At 29.8% G+C, this 18287-nt stretch overlaps 2 protein-coding genes across 2 annotated transcripts; one reads left to right on the forward strand and one right to left on the reverse strand.

Annotated features, from left to right (window-relative positions):
• Nucleotides 1–1897: 1897 nt before the first annotated feature.
• LOC107422506 (ubiquitin carboxyl-terminal hydrolase 2) lies at nucleotides 1898–8490 on the reverse strand. The gene is made up of 3 exons (XM_016031966.4): nucleotides 8023–8490; nucleotides 4859–7509; nucleotides 1898–2408 (listed from the first exon to the last, which is right to left on the reverse strand). Exons 2-3 carry the CDS (start codon nucleotides 7501–7503, stop codon nucleotides 2171–2173), a joined length of 2883 nt encoding a protein of 960 aa, XP_015887452.3. The 5' UTR covers nucleotides 7504–7509; nucleotides 8023–8490; the 3' UTR covers nucleotides 1898–2170.
• An 8547-nt stretch (nucleotides 8491–17037) lies between these two features.
• On the forward strand, nucleotides 17038–18056 carry LOC107422482 (gibberellin-regulated protein 12-like). Its single transcript, XM_016031936.4, has 4 exons — nucleotides 17038–17161; nucleotides 17241–17276; nucleotides 17433–17463; nucleotides 17545–18056. Exons 1-4 carry the CDS (start codon nucleotides 17081–17083, stop codon nucleotides 17724–17726), a joined length of 330 nt encoding a protein of 109 aa, XP_015887422.1. The 5' UTR covers nucleotides 17038–17080; the 3' UTR covers nucleotides 17727–18056.
• The last annotated feature ends 231 nt before the right edge of the window (nucleotides 18057–18287 follow it).

The following is an 18287-nucleotide window of genomic DNA, read 5'->3' on the forward strand; positions in this document are numbered from 1 at the left end:
ATATAATAAAATACATCGATGTCAGCGGCCAAAGTTAAGGGCTTAGTATTGAAGTTTGCAAGAAAAAAAAAATAATGTTTTACATAAATGAAACTAGAAAAAAATTTAAAAAAAAATAAATATATATGCCAAAGCGGATTTAGAATAGAATGTTTATTCTCCGTTTCCGGTTCAGATTTTAAACCTTTATTCCGAATTCATCCCGTAATCTCAAATTTTCAGAAAAAAAAAAAACTGCCCCGTTAAGAGCGATGAACTGCGAGGATCGGATTGTGCGGGCCAAGCCATTCCTAAATATGAAACCAGTGGCCCACAGTTTCTACTGAATCCATAATTTTTTTAAATAAGATCTTAAAATTCCTTCTTTTTTTTTTTTTTTCGAGTATTTGGGGTACAAAACTCAACGGAATTAACTTGGGCATATAGGATGGTCTATATATTTATCCCCCAAAAAAAAAAAACAAAAAAAAAAAAGAAAAAAAAACGAAGAAGAAGAAGAAGAAGAAGGAAGGTCAATAACATCTTAACTACTAATATATATATATATATATATAAAATTTGCAAGTTTTATTCTTCTTTTAGTAAATATTATTATTCACATTTCTTACTTCTAGTTTCCATTCTCATAGGTTTCAACCCATAATTTATCCATCTTTGCAAAACGTCATAAGAAAGCAAGTAGTTGAAATCCTTTACACAAAATTATATTACCATTTAAAACTTTTTCATACAGATATATTTACAATTAATTTAGTAAACCTAAAGCCATATTTGGACTATTATTATTATTATTATTATTGAGTTGTTAGTGCAATTATATCCATTTTCTCAAACATATACCTCTTATATTTACAGACCAAATTCGAAATCTGAAATGCAGACCAAAATGTGCATTAAAAAGCAAAAGATAATTGCATAAACATTCCATTTCCTAAAGTCATTAACCTCCTAACATATACACTCCATGGTGTTTTATTTTGCTATATTATGCCGTTTTAATATTTATTTATTTTTGTTCAACCATGTATAAAGTACCCATTAACTAGATTCAAATTATACATATCATACCAATAATTATCCAATCAAAATACTTTAATTTTATAAAGTTAAAATATTCTGATTTTATCTTTATTTTTTAAAATCAGGATACAGTGTAAATTACCAGCATAAAATGCAAATAATCAATTCACCCTAACTAATTTGCATTATATAAAATCAAAATATCATGACTGGATCACAACAATATATCATACAGAATTATACATATCATAAAGAATTATACATAAACTAAGTAAAATATGTAAAAGTAGTTCAAGTTCATGTAACATTGTACCTTTAAGAACAAGCATAACATGATTTTGTCAAAAATAAAAAATGGGTAACAGGAAGTATTTTATGCTATTGACTCACTGACAGAAAAAGGGTATATGATGCAACAAAATTAAAATACAAAAATGGCAATATTAGTAAAAAAAGAATTATAATATACATGAGAAGAAAAAATTATTACTAAAAGAGAGGAAAACAACTAGCAGCAGAAGAGAGGAGTTGCAGAGAAACATCTTAAACCATGTTGAGGTTAATGTTTTATGGCCTAAAAGTAGTCTTGGTTGAACGGTGACGAGAAAATCCTGAGCAACTCCATGACAGCTAAGACACCAAGGATAATAAGACTGGGAAAAATAAAACCCCAGTTGTCCATCTGTTTTTCTGATATCAAAGATTTTATGATATAAGAGGGCTCAGGGATAATGTTAACAAAGATCCCTGGGGCAATGGGACTCAAGAAAACCCCTTTTTCTAAAAATTCAATTTTTTCAAGACATGCATCTTATAACTCATCAAATGTCAAAAGAATGGGTATCAAAATATAAAAGTATTTTTGTTGTACACTCACCTGTTCACTGCTTCCCCTCCTCACAATCTCCTTCAGAAGTCAGATATGGTTCTCCTCACACACTCTCTCTCTCTCTCTCTCTCTCTCTCTCTCTCTCTCTCTCTCCCCCTCCCCTCCTCACAATCTCTCTCTGTGACTCTCTGCCTCTCTCTCTCTCTCTCTCTCTCTCTCTCTCTCTCTCTCTCTCTCTCCCTCCCTCTTCCTCTAGGGATGCTTCTTGAGTCCAACTGGATCAAAGAAACAGCATCATGTTTGCGTAAAGTGGATCCTGAATCAAATTTTTTCATAGAATAAGATGTAGGCCTCACAGCGAAGAACCTCCTCCAAGGAGGTCTGACGCACATAAGCATCACTAGCATGAAACCATGTAGAACCAACATTTTCTTTCACGGCATTCCCTCCACTCTTCTCGGCCCCTCTTATAAAAGCAACATAGTGGCCCCCTCTCATGGTCCCCAAGTGCTCCACAACCCCAACTAGGCGGTAATCATATTTCTCCTCATCTATGCACCTGCTCACAAGAATAGAGTCATCACAAAACTATCCCATGTGGTTCGATCAATAGCTCCACATAGTTAAATGTGCAAGCAAATGTTTAAATTTAACATTACACAGTTAAATTTGCAAGTGAATGGTTAAATTTAACATTAGCCTTAGAGACTTGTAAAGATTCAGCTAAGCAAATGGCTGAAATTGTTCAACAAGTGATTCCAAATAATAAGGCATTACATGCCATCCTTGACACAACTTTAATTTATGTAACAAACGACAAAAGATGCACAAAATTGACTTGAACATCATTAGTACAACATGTCTATAGTTGGATGCTCATATTTTAATATCTTTAAAGTTATGAGTTATCAAAAAGTTATATCAGGATAATGGGTTTTTTTAGGAACATGGTTTAAAAACAGAAGCAAGTTTCAAAGCAAAAACTGAATACACTGATTGTCAGAAAAGTACATATAGGCAAGGAAATAGAGAAGATTCAGCATTGAAACCTATTTTGGATAGAGAAAAGTAGAATGGAATATTGGATGAAATAAAATGGAAGTTGAAAGATCAGCTGCATAACGGCCTTAAATATACCTTAACTAAGCTACAGTATGAGGCATACAAACATGGGGTGAGCTGCAAACAGGCAGTACCCTGCTATATGACATGTTCTTCATCTAAATTTACACATTCTGTTTCAAAAAGGAAGTGGAAAAGGCACTCTGCCTACTAGTTGATGGCATCACTCAGCAGATTATGGCTGCTTTCTATTTCTGTAGTACTATGGATGTCAACATTTTGGTTTACTTAGAAGTAGATCTATAGGCTTTAAATTTCAAAATTGATGCCAAATAAAAACTCTTAACTGATCAACACAATTATTATCCAAATTGGATAGGTTGTGTCTAAAAATTTACAGTTGGACCGGGTTGTTTGTTTGAAAAATTACAAAAACTTACACCTACTTTGGAGGTGTTACTGGATTTACCTGCCCTTCACATTCAAGGTAGATCTCCAGGATTAGAAGACAAAATCCATTCAAAACCCAAAAGAAGGCCTCCATATTTTAATGGTATGTCTGATCATTTCTATTACAATGTGAAAATATGATCTTAAACTAAAAGTCCAGGTTTGTAGAAAGAAAATCCATATGCCATTTGTTCCAACAATTGCATTTAGTTTCAGACCAAATTTCAGAAACTAGCTTGGCATGCCTATAGATTTTCTAAAGGTAGAGTATATCAAAGAATAATCTGATTCTTATCCAATGTTTCAACAATGTGTAAGAGCCTGCCAATAACCGAGAATTTCTCCTGTCCCCAGGGAGAGGGCAAAAAAAAAAAAAAAAAAAATTCTGTAAACCAAAATGATAATTCAGTCCAACAACCACCCAGAAGAAGCTTTTCTGATAACTAAACCAGGTGCAAGCTAAGGGCAATATAGTGCACTGTGCACCAACTTGGTTATAAATATATATATATATATATATAGAGAGAGAGAGAGAGAGCTGAGTGAGTGGAGGAGAAATCGATGTCCTATTCAACCTTATAAACAAGATCTTCAAAAAGTAAAAACAAAAGTATAATACAAAACCAACTGCTTCCAGTAAGGACATCATGAAATCACAAAAGAAAACAAAACTCAGCAGCAAAACTCACTAAATGAAACAGCAAATACAAGGATGTATCAAAGGTCTTCCCACTAATTGAAGCCATCAAAATATCAGAGTGAAACAATTTGACCACTACAACTCGAATAACAGAACATCAAAAGTTTAAACATTAGAAAATCACTAAAAGAACTGTTAATTACCATTCAAAGCTAAGAAAGATAAACCAAGGATGGTCAGAAATCAGAATAGGAATGCCTATGACCAAAATATAGCAGTATGCTGAAGCAAGATACCAACATTCTTATAGTGAAGATTCATGGAGTAAATTGTCTAAGGCGCGTAAACATTAGATGACTGACCCTCATCTTTCTCTTTTATGTTCCTATCAACCAATGAACGTCAGTTTATGCTTTATCTTAATGACCATCTATGGTTGTGATATTGCTACAACAATCAAGCGAACACAACTTTCCTATCAGAAAAATGAAAAGAATGAAAATCATCCCACCCATGAATGATAGTTGAGTAAGGCCAGATTTCTTATCTATCACATTATTAGCTGCTCTAACTTCCCCCATTAGAAATTAAATCAAATTTCTACTAGTCATCATCTTACAACATAGGTTGCAGTTTAAATCAATATGAAAATACAGCAAGAAATCAAAGCATCTAAAAGCAGTAGGCAGGACTTCCCAATGCAGGTCCTTTGTTTCACATATACATGAAAAATAATGTTCTTTTGGGATAAGGATGTCAGACACTACAAGAAAGAGAGGACAATAACAATCACAAGTAATTATTTGTCTACAGCATTGAAAGATTAAATGTACATAAAAGTAAGAAAGAGAGGATACCTGGCATCCATATAAGGTTTAAGATCAATTACTTCTCTGAATTTGACATGGCCATTCAATTTACTTAAGCGACCACGAGCATCTTGGCTGAATCTCTTTAGGTGAATGGTCAAAATAGGTGGAGCTTTATTAATAAAAACCCTCTTAGTTGCATCCCTCTTCACCTTCACAATTTTAGGGCTAATCTCATCATTTAAAATTTCAGCAGATCCATGGTTTCCAGGACTACTAGACTCATCAACACAGGAATCTATTGCTTGATCACCAAAACTTTCCTGACTGGTGTTATAGCAATCTGAAGCATTTGATTGCTCTTGAATTCCATCTTCCCCTCGAGAAACAAGAGGATTATTCTCATCTGTTTGACCATTCTCAATAGTTTTGGAATTTTGACTTGAGCATATAATTTCAGGCTTTTTAAATTCAGCAGCATCTTTTATATTGCCATTACTAAGGTTTCTGACATCTGCAGGGGAAAGGTCCTTATCTAAAATCATGTCACTTTGGATTCTAGCCACACATCCATTAGTCAAACTTTTGGGTGCAGTCTTTAACTGCTTCTTCATTGCTTCCAACTTTTGCTGTTGAAGAGTTTTGGAACAGTTTTCACAATGCCAAGCATTGTCATTGGAGAGGAGCTCTGGCTTTGTGAAATGGGTCAAACAACTTTCTACAGATACTGGGGAATCTGAATCATCAACTTCATCTGGATCAGACTCGCTGCTATTTCCTGCCATAAAACCAGTTTCTGCAACCTCATCACCCAAAGAAGGCCCTGCAACTGGTCCAGCGGCAACCTCAGGCTCATTGAATAAGTCACCAAAGCCCTCAAAATCTTCTTGTCCACCCCCCACATTTGATGAGGAAGCCTCGACTTCTTCTGGCTCCATTGTCATAGAAGTTTCCAGGTATGGAAGCAACAAAACTTCAGAACTTTGAACCTGTAATGGTACATCATCCTCCCAAGAATTAACTGAAGAAGTCTCAGGTTTTACATCCACCTCCTCATTGAGTGAGAATACCTGCGTACTTGATTCAGATCCACACTGTATTGGGACCTCACTTTTTAATGCATCCTTGTTTTCCAAATCCTGAACATTTGAAATATCAGTGTTTTGTGAAGTCAAGTTATTGCCATCTGTCACAGTTTCTGCATCAAGATAATCCATCCATGTAGAATCATCCAACAAAGCAGGTGCTTGTTCTGCAGCATCCTGAAACACTAGTTCACTAACAGATTCTTGGACAGCTGAAAAATTCTGTAACACTGATTCTTTTTCTTCAGCAACAGTAGACGGGCCACCGGATCCAGACTGTGGCTCACAAGAAACTTCATTGCTAGTTGAAGGAGCTGAAATGGAATCTGCACTTTTGTAAAGTTTAGGTCTATTCTTGCCACTTTTCTTTGGTGGCAGCTTAGTTTTCTTTGCTCGAGAGGTTGGCTGTGCCTTTTTAGATGGGGGCTTTTTAGTTGGAACTGGCAGTGATAAATCTAAAAATGGCTCGTACACTGTTGAGGAATGGCCACATTCAGTGCAACGAACAGTACTTGATACTTGGCCCCCAAATACGGCCTCCACAAAACTAGATGCTCCCTTGGAAGAATTCTCATTTTCTTCTGAAGAATTCATTTGTTTCCTGAAACCCAACTCCTCTGTGGACAATCCATCCAGTAAGCAACGAAGCAATTCATGACTGTCATGTTGTTGATATCCCCTAAATTGGGGAGCCTTGGTACAAACACACCCAAAAAATGATCTAGGATTTACAACATTTTTCACACCTGCCTCTGGTTTTGTTTCAACAAAGAGCTTCTTCAAGGCAATAGTCAGAGGTCCAGCAGATAAATCCAACTTCAGGAAGTAATCCCGCAACCTATCCATGGCTAGAAGGTTTTGCATGATTGAATTGAAGAAACAAGTATTCCCAAGATTAACCAGGCCTCTCACCATATAACCAGCGTTTCCATCCAAATCACTTGTTACGTTGCTAACTGATTTAATTTCTGTTGTAACACTGCCACTTCCAAACCAAACATCCTCAACATTCACTGCCGACTCCTGTGTCTGTGATACATGCCCTTTTATCAATTTCACAATATCTGAAAATACATCTTTAGTTTCACCATTTTCTTCCACTTTTTCAGTTGTAACAAGTGTGTTGCATGGGAAGCACCATCGCAACTGAGGCTTTTCGAAATGGATAACTAATGGGTGACGAGTTTGCCTAACATGCCTAACTGCATGGCATTGAGAGCTAGTCGGAAGTCCAATCCCTCCACAGGAAAAATGTCCGCACTCCAAGCAAACCCAAATGGCTTTTAACTCAGATTTTGAGTCCACCGAACCGCTCCCTTTTTTCTTCCCATGTTTACCCTTTCCCTTAGCCGCTCTTCGATCAACCACACCTTCCCTACAATCTTCACACCTAACTGGTTCTGGAAGTGCAAATTTAGCAGACAGTTTACTATAATCAACACCTTTTTCAATATGTGGACAAGGTTTTTTCTCTTTTACTACTGAAACTCCATCATCAGCTGGTTCAACATTAGGGTTGCTCGGTTGGGGAACTTTTTTAGAGGTATGATTCGTAACACGTTTCTCCTTCTGAGGAGCTCGACTCTTCTTCTTAACTTTCTTCCCCATTAGATCCTAAAACCAATCAAAATACACAAACAAACAACACGAATAAAACCAGCAATCAATATAACAACAAAAACGAATCAAGAATACTCCAAATACAGAGGAAAATGAATACATAAATCCAAAGCCATTACTACGAAAACATAGAAATACTACTGTTTAACTTATATTAACAATAAAAATTTGAAAAATAACAATAAAAGATAAAAACCCATCAAAGATTTCTACTTCTCAAGCAAAACCTTCTAATATAATCATCAAGATTGAACAAAATCCTGACTAGCGATACAACAAATAAAAGCATGAGGATAAAAGCAACAAACAAAAAACTCAATAGAGATTCGGGTTTTTCGAAGACAACCCAGATGGAGATTTTGATCGAACAGTTTAAAGAGGAGAGTCTGAGCAATCGTGGAGTTGCAAAGAAGAATAGCATAAATCAAGGGCGAATCAAGAACAGCAAAAACAAATTAATAAATCAATAATAAAAATATTTATCTTTCTTTTTTTTTTTTTTTATACCTGAAATTATGGAAGAAAACGAGCAGGTGTGGAGGGATAAGTTGATTCCAGAGGGATTAGGCTTCCATGGAAAGAAAGAGAAAGATTGTTGGTTGAAGATTAGGATCTAAGGAAGAAAGCTTGATATACAAAGAGTTATCGGTATCCGCATTTGCTTATGGGGGTGGGTTTGGCTTTTGGGTTTGGCGCACCCTCTAGTCTTTTTGCTTCTACTACTCTTCCATTGAAATGAAAGAGAGTGAAGAGGTTAAAGAAAAACGTACCAAAAAACTCAGTGCGGTAAACTGGTAAGAAAGTGAGAGAGAAACAGAGGAATAATAAAAAAATAAAAAAGATTGGGGTTTTGATTTTGATTTTATTTTTTATTTTTTATTTTTTTGGTGAACTGGGTTTTGATTTCAATCAAAGCGTTTGAATCCAAAATAGTAAAAATTTTGTAGAAGATGGGTTTCCAAATGATGATTCCTGTTGGGTCAAATTATTGAATAAAACACTATCAATTTCTGCAACTAATTGTCCTTCATTTATCTATTTCCAAAACAAGGACAATTTTCAAGAATGTTCTCATGAACAGAAATTCATATAAATTCAGAAATTACCATAACAGTTTTTATAAAGTTCAGGCTAAAGACTAAAGTGTATTACCATAAAAATTTCAGATATTGCAAAAGAATTTATAAAATAAAAAAAAATATAAAAAAAAAAAACCTCTAAACCAAAACTAATGTTTTAGTGACAGTCTGATGGCAAAGATTTTTCAAATAATGATTCTCAAATCAAATTTCCTTCCCAAGAAAAAAAAAAATTCACAAATCAAATTCTCCATCCCAATATTTAAAATAATAATATTATGATAGAAATAGAATTATTATATGTTTTTCATCAATTTTGCAACATGCTTTTTGTGAGAAAGTGTGGAAAGTTTGTATGATTTAATAAATGAGACTTTAGATTAAAAAAAAAAATTAAATTGGTGTATCTGGCAGTATATTATCTAATGTCCTTTCCTATTAGCAAAATAGTCACTAGATTCTAATCATAATATATCCGTCGCACTTATAAAAATAAATAAAATATTTTAAATTATAATTTTGGTTAAATAAATATCCATATATTGTAATTTGACGTATCATTGTTGTAATACTTACAATAATTATAGATCTAAATATTTTTGTTTATGGAATGTCTCTCCTCCCAAAAAAAAAAAATTAATTCCAATAATGATAACAACAATAGCTGTAATAAAATTATATAATTAATAATATTTGACATGGTTAAATATTCATTGGAAATTTTATTTTCATTTTTTAAGTTTTAGTTGATACTCATACAAGGCACCATTAATATATGTCCAACAATATAAAATTTAACTTCAAAAATTTATGTGAGATGCGTATAATTGATAATAGAATAATGTTAGAGATACCAACTCAATTTATTAAAATTTATATCAAATATCATACATCAATAATTAATTGACTTTTTAAAAATTCATTCATTCATAACTAGTTTATTAACTAATAAAATATTGATACATTTGACATCATTTTGATTGATTTAACTAATATTTCTAACATTAATCATTAATAATAATTAGTTTATCTTTGGTCATCATTTTTAGTGATATCTTATTTTTATGTCTTGAAATTTACTTTATGCTCTTTACAATTTCCAATTATTTTTAATCACCATTTATTTCTCTAAAAAATTGTTATTTCTTAATTATTTTTCACTTGAGCCCAATCTGTTACCTGACAATTCATGAATCATGGCAATAAATAATACAAATTCAAATCTGCCGGCTTTTGTTTAAGACCACCAACATTTTGTATTCACAGAATCACACATTAGTTTTTATTTTTATTTTTTTAAGTAAAAAAAAATAGCTTGTTTTATACTTTATAACCAAGTATTTTAGCCGCCAACAATGATTCCATGTTTGAAATCCTTTACCTCCAATATTTATTTATATAAAAATAAATAAAATATTAAAAAAAATAAACCCAAACAAACAAACATTATATATACATATATAGATATATATATATATTGAACAACATTTTAGATATATTTGATAACTTGTAATTGGATACTATTAAGATTATTTTGGTAACGTAAAGTAAACCAAGCAGTATCTGAAAATGTCCAGCAGCTAAAGATGGAATTGTGGATAACTATATCAGCTGACATTTAAGGGGATATATTCAATTTAATTTGATGGATTTAAAAGGAGTTAATAGACGTTAGAAAATTTGATGGATTGTTATGGAATTCTACAAATTTCATAAATATTTTAGAAAAATTTTATGAAATCTTTGGATTTAAAGCTGAATTTCATATTGAAAATTTTCTTCACAATTTCACTGTTAAAATTATTTCAAATCTATTAAAATCATCATTTTTTAAAATCTTTTAAAATCAATGACTTTTTGAATACTACCAGATTTTAAAAAAAAATTCTACAAAATTCTAATTAAATACATCTAGATTTTAATAGACTTTTATAAAATCCATCAAAATATAAATTGAATATCATTAGATTTCTATAAACTCCTTTAAAATCTAAATTGAATATTTTTAAACTTTTAAAAAAAATTAAAAAATTTTAAATTCTAAACTGAATATACCCGCTTAAAGTTGTATGAAAACAATTAATTTCTCATATTAGCATGAAGATCAAGACGACAAGGTAAAAGAGGTAAAGTGCCGAAGCAGTGACCATTGATGAAGAATCATTATGCTCTATGCATCTTCATGTATTCATCAAAAAATAATAATAAGAAATGTGCATCTTCCACGTAACTATACAACTTATTTATTTATTAGTATTATTATTATTGAGTGGAAGTGCATAAAACCAATAATCTAATTTCATATAGATGTTTTGGTTATTTATTTCTTAATTAAATTGGTTCGACTGTTAAAATTGAAAACCGACCATTAAATTGGGGTTTGAATTTGTAACCAACCATCTTATCTAAAATAATTATAAATATATATTTAGTTACAAAAGAAGGTTATTAGCATTAAATTTGGTCAATTTTATAAACGAGATGCATAAGTTTAGCCCAATAGGCTGGTTTTATAATTGAGAAAAATATCAAAAATTCCAAAATCCAATCCGATTAATCAATTCAATTAAAATTCTTAACATATCAATCGATTCAATCCAAATTGATTTAATTTATAGTGGATTGAATTTAATATTGAGGTTGATTTTGATTGGGTTGAAAAGTTACAAACCAACTACCATTTGAACGATTTGGTTATTCCTTAAATTAGTTGGTTCTTGAATTAACGAGCATCCCTATTCTTGGGTATAAAAATTCAAACTCAAGATTATTGTCTAACAAAACAATAATTATATACTTTTTAAATTCATTGTTAAACTATCAAGTCATCTAGAAAATTATTTTCCTCATCATCTTTTAAGTACTTCTTTTATTGTGTTTAACGAACCTTTGTTTATTAAATAAAATTTCAAATTTAACGCACAAATAATAAATGAATGCAAAAAAAATAAAATCACAATTTAAATATATGTTTTTCATTTTTTATTTAATTGTTGTGTAATTTATTTATTTCAAATATTCTGTTAGTGTTACTCAATAGTAATTAAAGTTTCAGCAGTACTATAGGTATAAAAAATTTCACCGATTATCAATGTAACTATATACACAAACCAATAAAATAACCCCACATCGTTTTGTCAAGTCATTTGCTAAATTATTTGATGATCTTTTGATGCCTCTAGCATTATTATTAAAATTTGTTAAGCATCTTAATTAACTTGAAGGAAAAATGGGAAAAAAAATCATCGCAATTTAAAATTGTGTTTGATTTGGTGTATAATTTTGTTAATCTCTCTATATTGTAGTTAATTAAGATACTTAATAAGCTCTTACTAATATTGTAGTTAAATACACAAACCAATAAAATAACCTCACATCGTTTCGTCAAGTCATTTGGTAAATTATTTGATGATCTTTTGGTGCCTCCAGCATTATTATTAAAATTTATTAAGCATCCTAATTAACTTGAAGGAAAAATGGAAAAAAAAAAAAATCATCGCAATTTAAAATTGTGTTTGATTTGGTGTATAATTTTGTTAATCTCTCTATGTTGTAGTTAATTAAGATACTTAATAAGCTCTTACTAATATTAGAAATAATCAATTATACATGATTAAGTAAATAAATATATTTATATATATTACCAAACCACATTATTTATGTAACAATTAATACTAAGTAACTCTTATAAAATCCTTTACAATGAAAAAAATTTGATGTACGTTGCTTCTTTCATATAACAAGCTTTTTGCCGTATATTTGTTCTTATGATTTTTAGGTCAAGTTTTGCTGTATATTCATTTGATTGTCGATCCTTATGTAGTTGGATATTTAATTTTGTTAATTAATTTAATCACCATATAAATACCTTAATTTGTTAGGCTGAACATTATTATTGAATATAATATGTATAGGTTATACTTATAGCTAAACTTTTCTTGGACATATCTTGTTATAATCAAAAAATTTATTGAACATAGCATATATTGAGGATGGAAAGGAGATCAAAATCAAGAAAAATATTAAAAAAATAATTATGTTTGCTTCCTTTTTCCATCATCTATGAAGGTGCTCTTCGCTTTGCATTTTAAAGAGTATAATTGCTAAAAAAAGAAAACATTTTGAAAATTTTCAAAAAATTAGAGGATAAGAAAAAAAAAATTTTTTTTCACCTTCAATGGTACTAGGTATAACTCTTTATCTTGCAGCTCCCTACAAACAACTGTGATTCACATTTTTTTCTCTCTTTTTTGCTTTCTTCCTTGCACCAAAGTAGTATTTAAAAAAAGAAAAAAAAACAAAATACAATTATAGTTAATAAATTAATTAAAACTATGCATTGAAAATTGTAAAGCTATAAATGAATTCATCAAATACTTCATATAAACTATATCTCTTTTCCATAACTTTAATGAACACCCAAAGTTAAAAAACTAAAATAAAAAGCAGGTTTGGTTCTTTATGGTTTGATAATCAAACTCTACTCTTTATTTTTAGATAATCAAATCCCATTCTTTATTTTAGTTTTTCTAATTTAGAAAGTCTACCTAAGTTATGGAAAAGAGATATAACTCTTTAAAATAGAAAAAATGAGATTTTTGAAAAGCCTATTGAAGATGCTCTAAGATAGCATCAGTATAGTTTTTACCAATGTCTAAATATGATATATACAATAAAACAGTTGTTTATTAAATAAAATTTCAAATTTACCTCACAAATAAAAATATATATAGAAAAACCAACCTCAAAGGAAGTGTAGATGGGTAAATTTTTTTTCCCCCCCTTAACGAGTTCAAGAGATTCTGTGTACCAACATACATTATCATGTGTTGGATATATATTGGAATAATTTTAAGTATATCCGACATAGAATACATGTATTGTTAGTCAATATAATCTAGACTGCATTGATTAGGATAAAATTATTATGTAGATGAGTACTAATTATTTAATTGGGTCAACAATAAGGAATAACTAATAGTTATGAGAACCTTCATAAAAAGGAAATCGTTAGACATTTTTTTCTGTGATACACAACTAGCTTTGCTGTATATTTATTTGAGCACCAATACTTACATGCATTTGAATAATAATACAGAATAATAACCTAGCCTTCATCAATCAGGATAAAATTATTATGGAGGAGAGTACTAATTAGATGTTTATAGTTATGAATAACTAATAATTATAAGGAATTTATGGTCGAGGTCGCTGCTGAACTGGCAAGTACCATGTTTTTTTACATTCTCCTATCTATGTTTAAACATATGGCAAAACGACAATACCGATAATTACAAAAAATAATAATAATAATAATTATTATTATGAGAACCTTTATAAAGAAGGAAATTGGTAGACATTTTTTTCTGTGATACACAGCTAACTTTGCTGTATATTTATTTGAGTGCCAGTATTTACATGCTTGGATATTAAAATTTATTAATTAATGTAATTACCATAAATACTTTAATTTGTCAGGCTGAATCCATTAGGGAATTTCTTATGTAGCTAATTTTTATACTATATAAGATGATATTGGGCATGGTTTGTTAACATATATTAATTTTGTTAGAGTAGTACTTATTAATATAATCTCCATCCTTGGGGGAAAAAACCAAAAAAAGAAAAAGAAAAAAATGGCTAGCTGTTCACAAGTTATTGCCTTTGCTACTTTCTTTATCATCCTTACCTTGGCCTCTGCTAGTGATGTGAGTATGCTTGCATGTAGGTATTTGTTATTTTCTTAATTTACATATTTAATAATTTATTGTCGTCATTGCTCTTTCTATAATTTACAGGTTAAAGGCCAAAGTACAGCTGGTGTATCTTATCACCCTGTAAGTATTTTACTGAAATTTCAAAATAATTTTAAAGAGATATGGGATTGGACATAATTGGATCCAAATATTTCGGTCCGGCTAACATTTTTAAAATATTTCATTCGAACCAACATTTTAGGAGAATTTTATTTATATAATAACATGTAATAATCTAGTTAAGATATTATTCTTGGTATATTACTTACAATTAGTCTTTGTGATATTTTCAGACTGGTGGGGAAGGGTCACTTCGTCCTGAACGTACGTATATATATATATATATATAATGCACATTATATTAATTTAATATTGTCCAGTTTTTTTTTTAAAATATTTTTTTTAATTTCATTTTATGATATATGTTGTCCAGATACTTTTTTATTTTATAATAATTTTGTTCGACCCATGTTTAAGAATCCATTTCTTTCTATCTGTATATATGTAAATGATATACCGATAAATCAATTTCTTTTGATAAATATTGTCCAATTTGTACTTGGCATTTTGCATTCAATTACATACACTTTTTGAAATATTATATTATACAAATTTATTCATATGACAACCATAAAATAATGAATCCCTTTCTCATCTCTTCCCCTTCCTAATCTTTTTGCATTTTCTTTTTCTTTTACATTTATTTTGGTTTTAATTTATTTACCAATTATCTAAATATTTTTTATTCATTTTCCGCTTATTTATATTCAAATTTATTATAATTATAATATCTAGCTTTAATCTCTTAGCAATTTAAAATTTATTTCTTTAATATAATATTTATTTTCTGACTATAATTATTTTAATACAATTAGTTAATAAAAAAATAAATGTAATTAAAATGAAAATTATTTATTTATTTTTAATTTTGTTTTAATTAGAGAGAAGTTAAGCTGCAATATTTTTCCTAGTTTTAATTACACTTACTTATAATGATTTTAAAAAAAATCAAAAAGTCAAAATTGTATTCCTTTCCTTTTGCTTCAAGGATTATACTTAGTTTTTCAATATAAGTTATTTTGTAAAGAAAAAAAAAAAAAACAGAGACAAAATTAATTAGTAAATATTATAATTAGTTTTACTTGTAAAATAGAAAAAAGAAAAAAGAAAAAAGAGAAAATCTTTATCATTTTATATGTTTGTTTTCTTCAGACCATAAATTAAAACATAATAGAGTTTTATCATATAGTGGTACCCCCATAACAACATTTTATAGTCACTGCCTACCATAACAAAATTGTATAATATACATAGAAAAACTAGATCTCAATAGAATAGGGCTAAAAAATGAACTCTTTTTTTTTTTTTTTGGGGCTATAAAATAGAGATTAATTTCAATTAATCTTTATATTATATAAGCTGTATTTTTTTAAATAATTTATTTGTGGGTTTTATAGAGTGTGGGCAAGCATGCAGCTATCGGTGTTCGGCAACATCACATAAGAAACCATGCATGCAATACTGCACAATGTGCTGTTTGAAGTGTCTGTGTGTTCCATCAGGGACTTATGGCCACAAGGAGGAATGTCCATGCTACAACAATTGGAAAACCAAGGAAGGACGTCCTAAGTGCCCTTAATTAATTTTCCTGTTTGGTCAACGTGAAAATAAATAATAAAGTGAGAAAATTATGTTTTGGTAGACCCATTTCCTCGTTACTAATTTGGAAAAGGGTTCATATTATAATGTGATTGTTATTCGTGTTTTACATATGGAGAATTAATAATAAAGTTAGGATACTTTTCGGTAATCTTTTCCAAGATTACCTAATGTTTTGTCAAACCATTGTTTTCTTTTGAGAGAGATTTTTATATTAAATTTAATTCCTTCTACCGTTTCTATCATATTCCACTAAGAATTATTACCAAATAAAATAATTTTAATTAAAAATCCGAAGGATTCCAAAATTTTGGATTCTTAAAATTTTCCCAAATGACATGAATATGGGTACAATTATAGAAGTCCTTTATTATAAAAGTTTCTGAAAAAAAATTGTTTATATTGACTTTCATTTTTAATCATTTATTAATCTATGTAATATAAATTGATACAGTTAAAGTAAAATTTCAAAACTTTTATAATTAATGATATTTATTGCTAAAGGGAGCCATAGTGACCACATGACGATCTAATTACTAAAACTTTATGGTACACTGTGAAGACATATAAATAGACACAAAGAAATTTAAACAAATCCAATTAACGATGGAAAGCATTTAATGCATTACCAATATGTAATATATTTATGAACTTGCCTACTTAAGATGAAATTTTATTTCTAAGTTTGAATAAAAAACTTTTGGAATATTAATGAAAGCATATCTCCATTTTTAATTTTTTTTTTTTTGGAAAATATGAAGCAGATCTGCTTTCAATTGCTTTTTGTGGTGTGAACAAATTATGACTGGCTATGTTAATTATTGCTGTACAATTACTTAATTAACGAATATTTAATTAAATAAGTTGTATATTAATATGTAATTACCATACATACATAAAATTTGTTTATACACCTGATCATTTTTCATAATATTGGAGATGATCTTTGTCATTTTTTGTTGACATTCATCTTTTATATATATATATATATATATATTGAAGTAATACTTTCTTAGTGCAATCTCCAATATCCTTAAGAAAAAGGGCCAAAAAAATAAACAAAAAAAAAGAATGGCTATGTTTTCAAAAGTTCTTGCTCTTTCTGCTTTCTTTCTCATCTTTGCATTGGCGTTTTCTGTTGATGGTTTTGATGTGAGTCTCTCTCTCTCTCTCTCTCACATATATATTGCTGACTTTTTAATTAATGATCTTCTCTTTCTACATAATGCAGATTGAAGGCCAAACCTCTGACGCAAATTATTACCCTGTAAAATTTTTTCCCCTATTTATTCATTTATTTTTTTCAATATTGGTTTTGATGAAATTGAACTTGCAATTGTTGTGGCAATTTTAATTTTCTTGCCTCTTTATATTTATATATATAATATAAATATTAACAGTCAATATTTTTTAATACTTTCAGGCTGGTGGGGAAGGATCACTTCGTCCTCAAGGTATAAATAGTATTATATAAATTCAAAGTTTTCAAACATATAATTATCATAAAAAAAAATTATTTATTATTTATTTTGTAGATTGTGGAAAAGCATGCGAAATTAGGTGTTCAGCAACATCACATAAGAAGCCATGTTTATTTTTCTGCAACAAATGCTGTGCAAAATGTCTGTGTGTTCCTTCAGGCACTTATGGTCACAAAGAGGAATGTCCATGCTACAACAATTGGAAAACTAAGGAAGGAGGTCCAAAATGCCCTTGAGTATATTATCTCCACCATATGTGCACAAACCCAATCAGAATTTTAATCAGCGTTTGGTGAGCTGGAAAGTTATGAATAAAAAAGAATTTTATATTTCCTCTGTACAACCAATCGATATTTTCCTTATTATTATAATTATACCTTGGAAAGGGATTGTGATGTGATTTGACAATATTATGTTTTAGGGATTCCAAAATGATGATCTTTTTCTTTAGATTTATCTTTTAAGATCACCAAAAGCCTTATAAGAGGTTTAAATTTGAGCGTTGAGAGAGGCTCTAGCTACTTTTCTGTTCATTTTTGTCAATAAATCAAAGAAATAAAATTTTTACTTAAAGGGTCGTGAATTATTATCCAAATTAATTAATTTGGTTTGACTTTATTAGCTAGGCCAATATGCTCATTATAAAGAAAAGAATAATAAAAACATTTGAAATGACAAAAATAAATTTGTTATGGCATAGATATCCTTTTGATGTGTCCATGATCTCGTTATGTCATTCACTTGTAAAGTGGAAATTGATTAGCAATCTAAATTCTCTCTCGTCAAGAAAGGCTCAT

Source organism: Ziziphus jujuba, chromosome 3 (genome assembly GCF_031755915.1).
Source record: "Ziziphus jujuba cultivar Dongzao chromosome 3, ASM3175591v1".
Taxonomy (NCBI): Eukaryota; Viridiplantae; Streptophyta; class Magnoliopsida; order Rosales; family Rhamnaceae; genus Ziziphus; species Ziziphus jujuba.